Genomic DNA, 19,163 nt, shown 5'->3' with positions numbered 1-19,163 from the left:
TGAAGGACCAGAGTAGCTGATAAACAAGAACAGAATGCCCTTGCCCCTATGAGTGAAAAAGATGGCTTGTTTTAGATGCGTGGCATGAAACCAAAAAAGATTAATAACACATCTATGAAAAGGAAGATAAACTCTTGCATATTATGAGGAATTTGCAGACAGTATTAGATGACCCTGGTGAATGGCCCAGAAATTACTCCGTCACCATAGGTAGAGAAGGAACCTTGTAGAAGTAATGGCCAGATACATTTTAGGGAGCTACTCAGATGTAACTAATACTATAACCTAAAAGCGGGAGTTTGACAGTATACATCTGAATTGCCCCATTTTGCAAACTTCCCATGATACACCATAAGGTGATTATCAAAGAATTCTTAACTAAAAACTTCTCTGACCTCCCAGCCATCATGTTAAGCTTCTCCAGAATGATGGGTACATCTCTCAGGAATTAGAGGAAACAATTAAACTCTGCTATGGGTGATATCATCAAGGTCAGTCCTGTCTTTCATCACCCTTGTTATGGAAAGGAGACTCTGTCTATTGCATAAGTGAGAATAAATCTCTTCCAACTTTGACTGGGCTTGGGAAGCTTGAAAAATGTTTCAGACCTAGGGTTTATGAGGGCTGGCAAAAACATCCAACAGTCTGGCATAGTTAACTCTACTTGAGAAATATCTGTGGATTAAGAGATGCCTCAACCAGTTGGCTTTTACCCATGGACAGTTCAGTGGAAACAACATTCTCTGTCTTTGAAATGTGTAGGAAAAAATGTTTTTCTGGTTAGGCAAAGTAGCCAGACTTCTGTGGCTACAGTGGCCATAGACTTTGAAATGGTTCTTCATAAATTGTTGAATAGAATACTATAGGGCTTTTGTCTGAGAATCTTACATATGCTACCTTGAGATATCTGTACTCTAGACTACAAATAGAAGATGATGTAGTATTATTAGTTTGTTCTCAGAGAGACTTCCAGAAAGCCTCGTGGCCAAGGTTGATGTTCCAGTAATCAGATTGGTAACCAAACCAAAGCAGATTAGTAACTAAACCAAACTTTGCTAACATGCAGCCTTTGTCGTGCTAAAAGTTTAATTCCTATTTCCTTTCATCAATATGTTTCTGCATTAAAACCAAAAGAAAAGTGGTAAGTTAAGAGTAACTAGAGAACTCGCCATTGTAGCTCTTCCCTGGGGTGGGGGAGAGCCTAAAACACCTTTACACATTCCATTCTTGCTACCTCCTCCTAGTGGTGGAAGTTTCCCCAGAATATATCTAGGTAATAGGTAAATGAAACAAAAGCCCCTGGTGCTATGTACCTGTATTATACTGATTGCCAAGAGAATAGTAGGTATATTAATGCACCAAGTAGGTGTGTTAAATAATTCCGGGAGATGGAAGGAACGTGCATCATTTCCTGATGTCCATATTTCAGTGGTTTTTTTCTGGATTGTTTAGGTTCAAGGTCCTAGCATCTCCTTTGAATCCCCAAAAGTCAAAACATGAAAATGAGGCTAATAGAGTTTTCCTGATCGAGTATTAAAACCATTAGAATTTATAACAGACCAACTTATTCAGTCCTCCAACTTATTCAGTCCTCAGAGCTCCCCTGACTGAGTGTAATCAAAATAGCATCTAAATAAATAAGTATTTTTGCTCAGGGCCTTTAGAAGATGAATACTCTCATGATGAATGCCTTTGGAGCAAGCACAGGTAGAATACCTTGACTTTCTACTGATATACTTCTTGTCTACAGGAGAACCTTTGGGATTTCCTGTTTGTATGCATAGGAAAGCTTTACCTGATTCTGTTTTTCCTGAAAATCCCCTTTGTAAACACTGACTTTTAAATCTTTTTGACTATCCATGTGAAACAGTTGGGCAGTCACAAAGAGGCTTAAGGGTTTTACATTAAAAATTAGATGTCATCCCTCAGTGGACTTGGTCTGTGAAGATGAAGCTTATCCAGCCCACCTGGGAATTTGTTTGGCAGGATCACTAGGGGCTGAAATGAATCCTTTATTTATCTCCCACTTTAAGGCTATTGAGGTATTTCTTCTAGGTTTATTTATGAAACAGAGTTCCTTGCACTAAAATATTGTTCCTTGCACTGAAATATTAACCCCTCTGACACCCATTCTAGGTCTGTTAAAGGGAGATTTAAATCTTGCCCAGATATTGTTATCAGTGCTAGCCAAAGATAAAGATAGGACTGCTGCTGGTGGGTGAAGCCCCTGCCTTGAACAAGCCAGTAAGGTTCATCTCTCTTATGAAGTTCAGAAAATAAGAACTATTTTCCTGTTTAAGTATTTCGTAGTAGTGGAGTCATCCTATCAGAGCATGGTTAGCACTGATACTTCATTTTCTTAGTCCTTTTCTTGTTTCATCCCATGGACTTGGAGATATGGCAACGCCTATGGAGAATGGAACTCATCTTGTTCCTCCCTCCACTTCAATTAAACATACAAACAAAAGTGGCAACAACTTAAATACCTTGTGCAAAAGCATGGCTCAAGCAAGGATTGCATAGCCATAGAGACATCCCATAAATGTAGGGTTATCATCATCATCACAGAATATAACTATGGAGGCTGAATAGGACCTGGTTCAGTAAGAGCAAAATGATAGGTAGATCACTTCCAGTAGTCATCTTTCAGTATTTACCTACTAACTATAAATGCCCCTTTCCTCTACAAAAATGAACTTCAATGTTTCATTTTTGAGATCTGGTTTGGACAGAAGTACTGTTACTGCAATACAGATTATAAGAGCCTCTTGCAAGATAAGGCAAAACTATTACCATTTTAATGGGTAACCAAATTGATATATTGAAAAAATGGATTATGACTTTATTAACTCGGTAGAAAAGTGTTATGAGCAGGGATCCAGGTTTTCCATCCTCTGCAGAAAAATGGGGGGAAAAATGTGGATTTCTCCTTTTAACCAAGGAAAAAACACAGATTTTTCATTTTAACAGATAAGCACATGGATTTTAGACTTTTGCAAAGAGCTCTCTGCAGGGTGGCAGAGTTCCAGCCTGCAAGGGGCTTGGGAGAGTGGGAGGAGGGTGCTCAGACAGGGGGCGCCATGTGCATGATCACACACACAGGCAGTCTGGAGAGCAGCTCCCACAGGTAAGTTCAGTGGCAGGGGGGGAAGAATTGAGGCCCCCATGGGGAGGAAAGAAGGAAGGGAGTGAGTTGGGCAGGGCTGGGGCTGCTGCACACCCCAGGTGGTCCATGGGGTTTGGGGCCAGAATGCACGGCCACAGGGCTTGAGTAGGGAGTGGGACATGGCTGTGGTCAGCTCGTCTGGGGGCAGGGGAGCTGGCTCCCTGTTGTGCACATTCCTGGGGGGAAGGGGAGCACATGCCCCCCCCAGATCTATGTGTGGAGTGGGCTGCCCATTGTGGGCTTGGTCACCAAGTCTCCCCACCTGGCCCCACTTTGCCCTGCCACACCAGGTCCTGCCTGCTGGGCTATGGAGACCCTGAGGGGAGGGCAGCATGGCAGGGAGCCCTGAGCCTGCAGCAGGCAGCCTGCATCTGCCCCCCCACCATGGGCTCCACTAGGGCCATGTTGCATATGGGGGAGGGGGAACCAGACTCCGTGCTCTGCTCTGCTGCAGCAGCCGCCACCTCCTGTGGGAAACATCCGGGGCTTGGTCCCTGGCAGTTGTGGGCCCCTTCCTGCAAGGCTGTGGGGGGGGCGGGGGCTGTGGGGGAGGGAGTGAGGAACACCTGCAGGGCTCATGGGCTGTGGCTTGATAGTGAGAAGCCTGCACCTGTGTCCTGGTGAGCAAATGGAGCAGGAGCAGTTCTGATTTTCCACTATAAAAAAATTTCAAATCAAATGCCAAAATGTATAGGTATTTAGAATTTATTGTACTATAGTGATTGAGGCACTGGTAGGCTTTCAAATTGCTTTAAAATTGTAACTATACAGTAAATCCCTGTTATCTGGCATGAGTGGGGAATGGGAGGTGCCAGGTATCTAAAAATACCAGTTACCTGAAGGAATGCGGGTTTCTGGATGGACGCCTGGGGGTGGGGGGGCGCTGCACATGGAGTGGCAGCAGTGCAGGGTGGTGGGAGGCAGCTGCTATGTACGAGCTCTCCCCCTGCCTGTGTCTGGCCGGCCGGCTTGCCGGAAATTAGTGGAGTGTTCCAGATTGTAGAGTGCCAGATAACAGGAATTTTACTATATTAATAAAACATTGTGTTCAGTTGAGATAGATATAGATATATAGCTATAGATATAGATAGCAGTGTTTCATTTTAATTGCATATTTTGTGTTTTTAATCAAAAATTTGTGTTTTTATTGAGAATTTGCCATTATTAAAACAGAGAAAATCAGGATCTCTGTGAACTACTTGTTATAAGCTGCAATTTGTGATGATAGGTCACTTTAGGAGGAAGCTTTTTTGCTAGGAGATTATACCAACAAAGTGTCGTATTAATGTGTGTGTTTATTTAAAATACTGTTGAATCATGAGCGCATTAAGAAATAATGAATAATGGTGTCAGATGTATCAAAAATGTGTGAAACCTTTAACTTATATAAAAAAAATGGGAGTGAAGGTCGCCAAAGCTGACCTAACCAGATTGGGCCATGCTTACTTTATTAGGAATACATGGGTGAAATGGTTCTAACATAAATAAGAATAATGAAGACATAAGGAAGTTGTATCTGAGACAGACATTATGGAAATATACTCTTTCATTCTTCTGATGTTGAAACAACACAGGTCAAGTAACTGTGCCCCAAGTGGTTCACAAAGGCATTATTAGCTAATGGACAAGTACATATGTTTATCAAAGTTTCTGAAAATAGAGACTTTATACAAAGTTCAGAAAACTTTAAATTAGACTTTTTTATACAGAAGAGGCACTGCAAAACCAGGAGTATGCAATCTATGAAGGCTAGATTGCATGCTTTAAGCCAGTGGTTCTCAAACTCTTTTTTTTGGCAGACCACTTGCTGAAGGTCTTAGTGGCCCACTTAAACCCTTTTTTGTTCTCCAAATCAAAGCACACAACTCATATTTTAATATCAGTAGTCTTACCTTTCTAATGCAATGTATGTGCCTGGTATTTTTGAGCAAAGTTCTGGGAAGTCAGGTGTAATGTTTGTCAGCTTTAGCCTTAGGTCAGCTTTCTGTAGACCACCTGAATGGAGCTTGCAGACCAGTGGTGGTCCGCAGACCACTGTTTGAGAACCTCTGCTCTAGGCTACACCCTAGTATAAACATCTCACTGCCGCCAGCCTAGATCAGGCCCATGGCCCCCCAGCCTTCCACAGCACCCCAGACCTCCTCTCACTACCCCACTACCTCCTCTCCTGCTTACTTGTGACTGTCAGTGCTCTCTGTCCCAGGGAGAGCAGGCAAGAAAGGGTTAAACTGCATGCGCTGCCACCACTGCTTCTGCTGCATCTGGGCAGACAGGTTAACCCTTCCCTATCTGCTCTCCCTGGGACAGAAATCACTGACAGTCAAAAGTAATGCCCTGGGAAAACAGGAGGCAGGGGGGAATCTCAAGGAGCAGGGAGGGAGCCCCGGGAGTGGGGGTAGAACTGATGAAGCCCTGGGGGGCAGGGTGGAAGCCCAAACTTGGAGGGAGATTCTTACCTTTCAGACCTCCATGCCCCTCCTGACCTCAAGTGTGACTGCTCCAAACTAAAGTTAGCACTAACACTGATCAACATTGGCATGGCTCTTCATGTCAGATGTAACAAGGATCTTATTAAAGTCTTATTAAGGATCCATTGGTTCATACTGGACTAGTGGCGATGCATTGGGGTGCATGTGCACCCCCAACCGGCTGTGCTCCCTGCATAGGTGAAAGGCAGGGAGGGCAGGCAAGAGTGCCAGTCCCCCCCTCCCCCCACAAGCACCAGCTGGGGAGTGGCGCTCCTGGAAGCGGCCACAACCATTTCCGGAAGTGGCCACAGCGATCAGACATGGGAGGGATTCCCCCCCCATCAGTGCGATTGGCTGCAGGGTGACCCCCCCCTCTGGTCACTGACTGGTCTTTGGGGGAGCATGTGGTGGCACCAGTCACGCATGTAGTGGGCATGTCTACACATGCAACTAATGCACATGAATAAACTCTGAAGATTATTGCTCCTGGGTGCTTCATCTTCACATGCCCTGGCTTAACGTGCTGCAGAGGGGCTGTCTGGAGCAAGAGGGTGCTTCAGCTTGGGGTAGTCAGCAGGGAGCCCCTGCACTGAAGCACCCTGTAATCTCCCATGTCTTTCCCGTGAGCATCGTGAGTGTGGGTTCTTCTTGAACCTCACCATATTGCCTTGGGCTGAATAGCCTGGTTATTGGGGTAACTTTGAGTCGGTTCCACAGGGGCCTCACCTGCCACATCTTTGATGATGGCTTTGTTTGGATTGGAAAGATGATGTTTGGTCTCGCCTCCCCTGGAGCCTTCCCTTAGTTGTTCCCTTAGTTGTTCCTTAGTTGTTCCTGCTGTTCCTTCTTTGTGGGGCTCCGCCTCCCCTACACCCCACCTAACACCAACCTTGATGTTGTCACCTGTGTTGTCAAAGTTGATGTTCTGAATCTTCTCGGAGCTCAGTCCCTCAGGATCTTCGGCCACAGTCTAATGGTGATACTTCCATGCCGAGCATCTTTATGGCCCTCTCTCTGCTTACACAGCATCCAGTCTTGGCACTGTTCCATCCCCCAGTGTGTCAACTCTTCCCCAGGTTCGGTACCTGCTGTGCATCTGTTGCATCTGTATCCTGACCCTGCTGGGTCCAGCTGTAATCCAGTCATCACTGTCGGTTTCCGCATGATGACCCTTTGAATAGATCCTTGGGCCCTCTCTGGCCCTGTTCTCTAACTGTGACCCCTTTTTGGGGTGCCCAACAAGTCCCCTCACCGGGACTGCTCAAAAGCTCTGGTCCCTCTGAGCTGGTTGGGGACTCTGCTTCTGGTCCCCCAGGCTCATCTTGTGCCGGGTCTTTTATCCTGGCTCCGGACATCTGGCCAACCAATCAGGCCTAGCATGCTTTTATAAAGTGTGCCCATGGGGACACAGGAGCCATTTTTGGCTTCTCCCAGCTCAGCTTTTTCTTTTGATCTTTTCCTAGAGCTGCCGCGGTTTCGCTTTTACCGCAATCAGCTTCCGGCGCGGCGGCCCACCACCTCCCTGGCTCTCCTGATAAGTCTTTTGCACACACCTTCATGCCCTAGCCAGCTGTTTACACTTGTGCTGCTGCATTGTAAAAAACTGCAAATATTTATAAATAATATTGATTATTGTTTATTAATATAGGTGCTATCTTGCTGCAGAGTTAATTAGTTTACTCCAGACTAATAAGGACACGTGTAGATGCACAACATTCACTGCACAGCTAATTAGTCTAATTAGTGTAGTAAATGTCTTATGTAGACATGCCCACTGGTCCCAACATTCATCCCCCTGTATAGAATGACACAAAATCTATTGATCGTTTTAAAATAAGCTTTTATTAATTATCATTTGATTAATCACAGCTTGCTAACCTTTAAGGCCCTAACTCCTTAAAATTAGGGATATGTGTAAGTATCTTATTAAAGCAGAGCCTAACATTATATGTTAATTTATCTAAGTACAATCATTACTATAAACTGACTTGTTTAATTGCTTTCTCTTATTTTTTACATCTACTTTCTTCAGACAGATAGATATATATTTAGAAGTATGAGGTGCCCCCTGTAGTTTAAACAATCTAGAATTCAACACATTTATAAAAAGCCTAGTATGAATAATTTGTAAACTAAAATGATAGGACCAATGAGTGTGTATTGCAGTATATGTCCAAATGTCCTCATTATTCCATAATTGTTTAAGTTCAGTTAAGTGTTGGGTGGTAAAATAAAAAGCAAAATTGCAACAGTTTTTTTCTTCCTTTTTTAAAACTTGAAACAGTTGAATCCCCAAGTTAAACAAAATACTCAAATATTCTTCTCTGATTTTACAGAAGATTTTATATTCTACTTCCAACAACATAGAATCTTATAGTAGAAAAGCCAGGTATAAATGACACTAACTTACATTTCTTAAGAAAGTTCAACATCTGCTATACTTTGGCACACTCTATATTAATGTGGGTTTTATTTTTTGTAGTACAGGTAGGTGGCCTTTAGTGTAGTTGAAATGCAGAACTATGGAAAAGGAAGACTGCAACTTTAAACAAGTGGGAAATATGATTAGTACATTAAAGGAATAAGAGTTCTGATTCAATGCTTGTTCAATCCACTAAACTTGAATCCTTTTCAGTATTGGCAATTCAGTTGTTACGTAATAAAAGAAAGACATTTTTAACAATAAGATATAGAGAAAGGTTTTGAATTGTAATTGGAATGATCTTATAAAGTTAATTATCAAGATGATCTCATTTATACAAATGTAAAATTAAAATAGATCACTCACAAAGTTCTATCAGGTGTCAGTTGACCCACGTACTTATAAATGTGTTCATTTACATGAAAGAGACAGCACTATGAGGAAACTGGGCTGCAGCCCGGTTTTAGTTATTTTTCATTAGCACTTGGACTTTGATAAAGGGGAACAGAAAAGAGCTGCTTGACCTTTCAGTGCTTAAATTATTAAAGAGCAAATAGATTTGAGGTCTGGATGCTTGCAAATCTAATTTGTCTTATGGAGCAAGGATGAAAAGACATTTTGAGATTGAAATTCCTCTAGTCAACTTAGTTCTTTCTTTAATGCATCTAAAGATGAATAGATGGAAGGCATGTAAAATGGAATATACATGGAGTAGTGCACATAGCTTAAGTAATACAAACTTGCCAGAGAAGAGTTACATTTTATGATTATTTTGCTGTAAAACATATACCATATTCTTCTGTAACTGCTATGTGGAAAATGAAAAGAATATTCACTGTAATCACCCTTCAAACAGGTAATGAAACTTACCTTAGCCCAGTACCTAAGATTTGCTAGATTCAATGTTAAGCCAAGGCAAAAATAGTATTGCTAGATTGAAGGATGAGAAACTTAGCCATCCATCAGTTATTATACATCATTGAAAACCATGGATCCCTACCTTTTGATAAGGCATAGAGCATATCTAGCACTAGCAGCCTGCAGAATATAAAAATAAGAGCCTATTCTTATTCTCTTTTCCTCTTCTGTTTCAATATTGAAAGTTTTAATAGCTAATAGGTTGTGAATCACTCATGCTAAGAAGCCAAATTTTTACTCAAAGTAGCTTGAAATTATAGTTCCAAGTAATATAAAGTAACATATTAATTTAGCTCCAAACATTCATGCCATATCAGAAGTTAAAATTGCATCAGAAATGAAGCCAGGGAAGAACTTAGGTTGTAAGCAGAACAATGTTATTTTTAACATCTGATTCCTGATGACCAGCCAAAAATTAGTCCTTTGATAGTCCACTGTGCATGGGTTCAGGACATGTAAAATAGTTACATGTGTCAGCCTCATACTTGTACCAGAGACTCTGTTTTTGTTCTGCCCTTGTAGAGTGCCTAGACAGCAGAGTGTTGGTCCATGTCTAGAAGTCCAAGCTCTAGTCATACAAAATAAACAACAAATAACAGTAATTAGTCCAAAATAATTTCATTCTATGCCAATTTAAAAACATATATAATATCTCCCTTTGGAAGAGAGATACTATACTGCCTCCCCCCGTTCCAAAATCTTGTTGCTTGGTGGTAATTATATGTTTGAAATATAATAGAGAGATAGCAGACAAGAAAATATGGACACAAAAATCTAGTGCTACTTCAGTTACCCTTACTGACTCCATTTCTGGAATCCTAGATTGCTGTTCTTCTTACAAGAAAGTTATGATTTTATTTGCAGCTATGAGCAGAAATCATGCTCTCTTTGTTCCTGCTTTTAACATTGAAGAAGATGGACTATTTTCTGTAGGCCTCAATTCACTGAAGACATAGACATGTATTTAGTTGCTTTGCAGAACACAGAACAATTTAAACAAATGGTTATGTTAAGTGTTTTGCTGAATCCAGGTCATACCTTCTGTATTTTTAGCCATCAGAACTTGTACTGTTTATGCTCTTTAAAGGCTAATCTGCAACCAAGATTTCAAACAGACTTTGTGACTTATCATATGTATGATTTCATAACAAATTATAATGTCAACAGTCAACCAAACAACTGGCTGATTTTTTTTCTGTGCGTTTCCTGTTTCCTCTATTTATATCTTTATACTCATAGTTTTATTCAGGTGAAGGGGCTGAATCTATAGCTTTATAACTACTTTTTATAAACAGAATAATAGTTAATTCAACATTTTAGTACCAGTATGCATTTTTATGTAGAGTGTTCAAAGAAAGTACTCTACATTATTTCTCACATAAAAAACTCATCTATTTATGGCCTCTATTATTTTACAAAAGGGAAATAAGTCATTTGGAAAAGAATAGGAACATTTAGTATAAATTCCTAAACCTTGAGTATTAGCACTGTGGCCATGTCCACAGGAGCATGGACATTTGGTTTCCCAGAGACAACTAGTAGTGGCACACCTTGTATCACCGCTAGTAGTCCCCAGGGAACATCTGCGTCATGCACCCTCTGGTGCATGGCAGGTTCCCTCAGGTGGGGTAGGGGAGGCAGACTTACCTGGGGCCTTGGGGGCCTCCTGGGGCTGCGACAGTGGTGCTCCTGCCAGTCACCCAGGCTCTGGTTTTGAGTGGCGTGCGCAGCCCCTGTGTGCACCGCTCAGCTTTTTTTTTGCATAGGATTTTTGATCCCTGGCTATCCCCCTTCCAGCACGGAGAACAGCTGAATGTGTGGTATGTGCTCATCTGGATGGAGCCTGTGGCTGCATCTACGCATGCAGTTAGCACGTAGCAATTCAGGCATGATTCGCACCAGGGTTTTTCTCTCAGGCTCAGCGTTTACATGTGCAGCTGGAACCAGAGAGCACTGAGCTGGGGCAGAACAGACCCGGGCTAGCAGAGAGCCCAGCGGGTCAGCCTGCCAGTCTGGGGCTGCTCCACCCAAGCTCAAGGCTAGCTCCGCACTGTAGCACTCTTATGTCCCATGGAGCCCTGGTCACCATCTATGCATGTGTTTCAGCGCATGTAACTACTCTGCTACAGCATCCAGACAGTACTATCCTACAGATGAGTTAATTGATTTACTGTGCCCTATTACAGATACTCATGTAGATGGTAATGCTTTACTGAGGAGCTAATTAGATGTGTAGATGCACCCTGTATTTCTTTACTTTGTCCTTTGCTTTCAGCTGTGATTTCCCTTTCCATAAATACCTGGTGATATGCTGTTAAAATTTCAAAGTGAATTTGCTGGCTCAGTTGTCTTATAATAACCCAGATGTTTCTCTCATTTTTTTCGTTTCAAAACACTTAGTGTCTATCAAGTAGTGGTTGAAGAAGAGCGCCCTCGAAGGACAAAGAAGACCACAGAAATCCTAAAATGCTACCCAGTACCCATTCATTTCCAGAATGCTTCACTTCTGAACTCTCATTACTACTTCGCTGCAGAATTTCCAGCCAACAGTCTTCAAGCTGCTCAGCCTTTTACTATTGGTGATAACAAAACCTACAGTGGTTTCTGGAACACTCCTCTTCTTCCTCATAAAAGCTACAGCATTTATTTCCAAGCTGCTAGCAGAGCCAATGGGGTAAGTCTTATGACAGGTGTCGTTTTACATGATATTCGTATGTAAGTAGATCATTGGTACTGGATAACACGATGTCCAATTTAGTTGCTAATGAGAAAATGAAGAAACCATGAAATTTAACAAGTTGAGGTTTAAAAATAACAGTTTTCCTAACACAGCATTGCATAATGATTAAGGGTTACAGAAAAAGGGAGGGAGGGAAAATAGCACTTGTTTCTCAATGGTGACCAAGTCTGACAACACATCGCTGCCAGCATTATTGCCATTCTGCTTTATTTTTGTTCCTCAGTAATGCCTCTGAGAACCCTGCGATTCTGTCTGACTGCTCCTTTCCCAGTCTGTTTTTTAAGAGGAAAATGGTGTGGCTACTTTGGTTAAGCTGAAGCCAAACTTGATTTTGGCTTTATAGTATCTTTCTTCTTGGCCTGTCTGATCTCGTTACACTGCTTTGCAACAGCTTAAACTCCCATTTTCACATTTGTTTGTCTTGACTGAATTAGAGCTATCCTGTGTCCTCCCCACTCCCCAGACAGTACAAGAAAAATAAGTAGATACAACTGAAATGAAAAGTGTGTAAAAAGGTCCTTGCAGATCACGTTTCATCTGGCTGATTCTTCCTAGAATTGTTTTCCATTTCCTGGGCAGACATACTCAGAGCCCTTCAATTCCTGATAAGGTTTGGCTGTCTCCATTGACAGCTTGGAAATGTTTTCTGCCAGATACCATAATGGCTCCTCTTTCACAGTGCACTGACAGCGCAGAAACGTAAAACACTATTGATTTTTTTTGCCCCCCTTTCTTTCTTAAATTGTCTAGCATGGTGCTTACTGTACTTACAAATCTGTAAGAAAAAGAAAAATCTGCCAAGGTCAGTGAGCTGCCAAAGAAAAAAACACACGCATCATTTCTTATACAGTTATTTCAACATATAAAGGAATGTTAAGTGAAGTATTTATGTTATGTGACCAAGTTTATTAGAGTTCAGTTAGCCACAGTATCAAACCGCATTGCAGTTGCTTAGGAAACTGTTAAATCTCTAATTAAACATACCAAATAGACATTTTCTTCAGATGTTATCATTACTTTAAAAAATAGAACCACAGATGATCTTCTTTGTTTAGAAATACAAGAAATGACCTTTTGCCTCTTTCTTTAACACAGGAAACCAAAATTGACTGTGTCAGGGTGGCCACAAAAGGTACGTTCATATAATGTCATGTTTTCCAGATTTCACTCTGTTGACCTTTTTTCATACATTTTTTTTTTACAAACTTTCAGAAATGTTTATCTTGCACCTCTGTAACAGTATTTTAAATGAATCATTTGCATATCTAGCTGAAATTAAGGAGCCTGTTTTTAAAAAAGAAGAAAAAAAATCTATTTATTATTTAATTTTGGTTATCAACTTGAATATTTTTTTTTATGTATTCTGTGGATTTTTATATGATCTCACAATAAATATTTTTGACATTTTTACATATAATAGGCATATAAAAGTGCCGGTAGCGAAATACCTCCTACCTGCTTGTACACGGGTAATGAAAAATTATTCTTAACATATAAGGGATCATCTTATTTTAATTGTCTTGTAAACTATAAATAGGGGAGGCAAGCTTCTTGCATTGATTGAGGTAGGCCAATTCTGTATCGAGGGGCATTATACTACCATGCAAGAGGCACAAGTTTGTAAAGAGGTAGCTGTAAACCTGATCCCCAAGTAGAAAAAAGATCAGGCATATTGCTGAGGTGATATGCTTTATCTTTAGAGATAGGAATTGCTTTTCTGCAGCCCCGTTTCTTTAGCCTGTCTCCTTGAAGACAGGAAGGAGGCCTGACAGAATGTGTTGTAATAGCTAATATTATTTAGCAATTGAAGGACAGTAAGAAGAAGGGTAACATTGGTTGTGGTAGGAACAGTACTTCTGTTCTGGGTGCCTTATGAGACCCTGCAAGAAAAACTAATTATGTTGTGTAGGGCTCAGACGGATCATATATCAAGTGACTGAACATAACCTGACGTGGCTTAGTCAAATGAAACGTACTGATCCCAGTGCAGAACCAATATGTATAGATTTCACTTTTCAGCAGCAAGTACTACAGGCATCTATTTTTATGGTATCTAGATGAGATGGCTGAGAATCTTATTATTTCAAAGTAAATGAAAGTTAGGGCTTGGCTCCTTTTATTCATGTCTAGAAATTTAAAATGAGGATGGGCTGCTCGTAGCCCTTAACTGTGACACACAGATTTTTTTGTGACTCCTTGGAGCTAGTTTCTAACTCTCTAGAAATGAGGACACTGTCCCTATATCCAACTTGTTAAACTATTGCTCACTAAATAATAGCAAATTTGCAGTGCTTTCACAATAGGGCAATGAAATTGAGATGAGACTAATTTAATTCAAAGCAAAATACTACATCATTCTCAAGTGACATAAATGAGTCCAGCAACTGATTAATTTACCCCACAAATTATGATAAATGATTAGATGAATGTGTTTTCATTATTTAACCATTTTTTAAATTATTTGGAGATTTGTGTGTTTAATCATTAATGGATATTCAACCACTTGGATCTCTCGATTGACTCGATATTCTTAACCCTCTTATTTTGAGAAGAGAGGGTTACATAGCTTCCATAGCAACAGGCCATTTCAAGGTAACTTGCTTGATGAAGTGGGTGCTGGAAATGTAGCTTGTGTTTTAAACTGTTAATTTCAGTACACCTCATGTTTTAAAAGCATATTTGTGAGACATTTATATAGGGTTGGGAATTTGACCAGTCAAATAAAATTCACTCAATTGACCAGTCAAATATTGGTAAAAATTATTTTAAAAATTGCCAACAGGTCCAGATAATACACAGAAAAAGAAAGCACAAATTTTCCATGAAGAAATATGTCAAAAAGCAATTTTAAAATCATATTTCTGTCAAGAAAACTACAAAAAATGTAGTTTTCTTGTAAAATTGCTATAATTTTTGACCAGTCAAAAATATGCAGTGAATTGACCAGCTTGCCAACTCTTATTTTATGTCTTTGTCAAACTTGTGACATCATAAGAGCCTCTTGCAAGGACTTGGAAACGAGTTCCCCTAGTTGTGCTTTGGTTGCAGAACTTTATCAAGTGCTTCCATAAAGCGTCGGGTACTATGTAAATGAACTTCCAAGACACAGCAGAGGCAAACTGCTTTTACTAATAATTCAAAATGAATTGGAGACTATAGTATATTTTAACTTGTAGGGGATTGTGCCTGGACTTAGTAAAATTGTATGAGGAGGACTGCCCTTGACTCTCTACACAAAGGCTTAGGAGAACAGCAGGAGCTGTTAACCTTCTTGCAACACAGGTCACCTCAGCTGCACTGGGGAGAGGAAGCACAGACCCACATCAGTGCCACTCCTTTTGGTCTGATGAGCTGGTTGAACAACCATTGGACAGCAAGCTAAACCATCCAACAAATAATGCAGCCTGTACGTTCACCTTGAAGGCCTCTCTGAGGAACAAAGACTGCTCAAACCAAAGACTTGATTTCTGTCAAAGCTCTCCCTGGGGTAGTACAAATTCCTACTGTGAGGAATTACACAGCCTAACCCTCACTGCTATGATTATTTTTATAGATGAAGATATTAGACGATAACCTGTCAGGGCTTTATTGAGTATTCATTGTGTCAAAATGTGTGTTACAATGGAAACCTGTGCTTCCTTATAGAAAAAGTTGCAAAACAGTCATCATTAAAATGTCTGGTTTTAACATAGTCATAGCTTTCTGAAGCATTTTTATTGGGACTCAAGTCATCCCTGAAGACTGAAGTTTAAAGATTTTAAAGTTTCAAGGAAAACATCTTTTGCTATTCATCATGAATAAAGTTGGCACAATCAGATTCTAAATGAAGGCCTTATACTGTAGCCACTATCCTAACTAGTCCCATCAATGTTAATGAAACCACTTAGAGTTATATACCTATGTAGGATGCCATATGCATTAAGGCCCTGGTCCTGAAGACACTTAAATATATACATAATTTCATTGACTGAACCATTTTTTCATCCGTAAGCTGCATCCTATGAAATAAAAGAACCTGGCCTTCCAGCGTATCTGATGTTTTGTTATTAAATTCCCTGGATTTAGAAAGTTTCTGTAGCTCTAGTCCTGTGGATTTTAAAATGAGTTCAAAGAACATGTTATCACCATTCCCACCCAAGTCCAGATTGCCCCTAGGTGACTCTGGCTGCTTAGCTGAGCTGAGCCAGTTGGCTTTGGCAAAGCCACCTGGTTGTCTATAATGAGGAAATGCTGTCAGCAGGGTTTGAAGTCTGTACTGAGGATCAAAAGAGGGTCTCCAGGACCTGACCCGAGCATTGAGTATATAGCCCATTAGTTGTTCCCCCCCCCCCCAATTATTTCAACGCTAGATTACCCAGAAGGTTTTGTGCATTTCCTGAGACCTTATTCAGGATCTGTTGTAACAATGAGTTTTGTTATAGTTTTATCCATGGCATGTTGTATGCCTTTCTCATTTTTTTTATACATTGTGGGCTCAATCCTGCAAAATTCAGAGCACTCTTGCCCTGGATTCAAAAAAGCACTTCAGCAGGAGATTAACTGTAGGTAAGCATGTACAGGGGCATGTGTAGTCGCAACTGAAGTTGATGAGATAAAAACATGCTTAGTATTAAGTAAGGCTGTGTGAAGCTTTGGTCACTGATTCAATTCGGTGGATATTTGCCCCGATTCAGTGGCTGAATCTCCGAAACCGAATCATATCAGGAGACCCTTTAATCTCTCCAAATTGATTTGGAGAGATTAGGCAAGATTCAATGATTTGGACATAGACACAGATGTAAATGATTTTTCTACATACCTCAAGGTACCAGGCAGCTCGTGAATGCTGAGATGGTGGGGCAGAGGGAGTGCCCCTTGGGGGGATTCCCAGCACACTCAGCACCAGACCCAAAAGTGGACCAAAACCACTTTCAGTCTATTTCTGAGTCTACCAGGGAACAGGGCCCCTGTGCCCTGGCTCGATGACTGGCGCCTCCTGGGTCTGGGGGTGCTCCCAGGGTCCCTCTGTGGATGATCACTGAGCTGGGGGGGCATGTAGGGAGGCCCCCGTCCACGCTCGTGGTGGATCCGGAAGTGGAGTGGAATTACTTCATAGATTTCGTAGACATTAGGGCTGGAAGGGACCTTCGAAGATCACTGAGTCCAGCCCCCTGCCCAAAGGGCGGGAAGTCAGCTGGGGTCATAGGATCCCAGCAAAATAAGCATCCAACTTGCTCTTGAAGGTGTTCAATGTAGATGCTTGAACCACCTCCAATGGCAGGCTGTTCCAGACCTTGGGGGTTCGGACAATAAAGAAATTCTTCCTTATGTCCAGCCTGAAATGGTCTTGTAGTAGTTTATGACCGTTTGACCTCATCATCCCTTGGGGCGCTCTGGTGAACAAATATTCCCCCAGATACTGGTGGTCACCCCTGATAAACCTATAGGTGGCCATCAGATCACCCCTGAGCCTGCACTTTTCCAAGCTAAAGAGCCCCATGGCTCTCAGCCTGTCATCATAAGGTCTGCTTTCCTGACCTCTGATCATGCGCATGGCTCTTAATTCCAGTCCACTTCTAGGTTCACCACTGAGCAGGCAGAGGGCCCCCCACCACATTTCTGTGGGATGCTCCATCCACCCACCATCACAGTGTTCACAAGCCATGCCTGGTGCCTTAACGTATATAAAAAAAACATTTAAAGCTGTGTCTATGGCCAAATCGCTGCTTCTCTGAATCAGCATCAAATCTTCAGATTTGTATTTGGCTGTATTGAATCAAGACAGTGATCTGAATCAACTAATTGAATCACTGTCCCTGATTCAGGCTGAATCCAAATCCAAATTGAATATGGCTCATTTCGCACACCCCTAGTAACAAATATGTGTTCAGTAGCTTTGCTTGATGAGAACCAAAGTGCTCTGTGTCTCACATAGTTTGGTATCCTAAAGTCTACAGGCTTTCTGTTACAAAATATATCCCTAGCCTTGGTATACCCAAGTGCATCCAAATACAGATTATTTTATTTAAAGTACATTTTTAAAAACATTCCCAATTCATAACACTTTCAGAATATTATTAGTGTGTTCCAGCTGCCAACCTCAAAACTAAAGCCATTATTAAACGTGAATATTAAAGTGTTACTTTAAATTACCAATTACTCAAATCAAGAGCAAGATCTTATAAAAGGGGGTAAGGCAAAATGTGTTTATTGATTACATGAAGCAGATACATAAGCTTGAACACACCAGTCATGCAAACAGACGCACACAAGCATACAGACACACAGACAAAACCACTCCAGTAAGATGTTATAGATACCAGCAGATGTTGCTCGATGTTAGCACTGGGTAGCCAGCCCAGGTTCATTGAGGGTGATGGGAGTGGGGGTGAACAGATGCACCTGTACTCCAGGAGATTGCAGAGAGTGGATTCCCCATCTCAGCATTGTTGAATCACACTTTTATAGGGATTTTTAAGTCTGTGTTCAGCACTGAGGTTTTTCCATTCTCAGTTCTCATCTAGATGTTGTTTCTCATCTGTCGTCTTGTTATCTCAACTTGAGGTCATTCCAGTAAAGTTGCTATCTCAGAATTGATATCTCAACCTTGAAGCATTGTGTAGATCAAATGGTAGGATATGCAGAATTCCTTCTTCTCACTATCTTCTTTTGAACCTGATCACAGATGAGTTCTTTAGTCATCAGTTAAGTAGTCTAATTAGGTTACTATCTGGTAACTCATACATTGGCACCTTGTTGCTTACACAAACAGTTAAATCTTCTTCTTTTACTTTCATGCAAAAATTCCCTGCTTTCACCATTCGCCCTCTCGCACACTCTTATGTACATAGGGCATACAAAGTTCATTTTCTCATGTCAAGCTAGAGATACAAACTTCAAGAAAATATAGAAAGATCAAATCAATAGGTAACAAAAATGTTAATACTAATGTTATTACTAAACACAATCTATTTTAATGCATAAACAAATTAAGCTAACATGTTTTGGCCTTGTGTTTCATATTGCTATAATTACCTACATAAAAGGAATCATTTATCCAATGATGCACTACAAGAGATCATATAAAAATCCTAATAATTATTATAATGTAATTTTGCATATTTGAAGGGCTCAGTCCTGCTCCTGTTGGGTGCATCTAATGGGCACTTTACTGCGGAGTTAACTAATTAGCTCCAGAGTAAAGTGTCACTGTCTACACATGCACTGGTATTATGGTGCAATAAATTAATTAACTCTACCATAAGATAATACTGTCAGGGACAGTACTGTCTTACAGCAGAATAAGTAACTGCACTGAAATGCACATGTAGATGGTGACCGGCTGACTGGGGCACAAGGGTGCTAAAGTGCTGGGCTGCTTGCTGCCTCAACACATGGCTGTTTAGGTTCTGCACCCTTGTTCCCCAGCCAGTCCCAATACTGCCACCACCACCTAGAGTTTAGGGATGA

At 41.1% G+C, this 19,163-nt stretch overlaps 1 protein-coding gene across 6 annotated transcripts in view; it reads left to right on the top strand.

Annotated features, from left to right (window-relative positions):
- PTPRM (protein tyrosine phosphatase, receptor type M) overlaps positions 1–19,163 on the top strand; it is a 728,011-nt gene that overhangs the window by 453,757 nt on the left and 255,091 nt on the right. For all 6 annotated transcript variants that reach the window (XM_019546207.1, XM_019546215.1, XM_019546231.1 and 3 more), the window contains exons 12-13: positions 11,375–11,648; positions 12,810–12,846. In XM_019546207.1, coding sequence (XP_019401752.1) covers positions 11,375–11,648; positions 12,810–12,846 — 311 coding nt within the window. The remainder of the gene's footprint in view (positions 1–11,374; positions 11,649–12,809; positions 12,847–19,163) is intronic.

The sequence above is a fragment of the Crocodylus porosus genome, unplaced genomic scaffold, assembly GCF_001723895.1.
Source record: "Crocodylus porosus isolate Cpor-Errol unplaced genomic scaffold, CroPor_comp1, whole genome shotgun sequence".
Classification (NCBI taxonomy): Eukaryota; Metazoa; Chordata; order Crocodylia; family Crocodylidae; genus Crocodylus; species Crocodylus porosus.
Note: the sequence above shows the minus strand (reverse complement) of the source record. Positions and strands in the feature narration are given on the sequence as shown.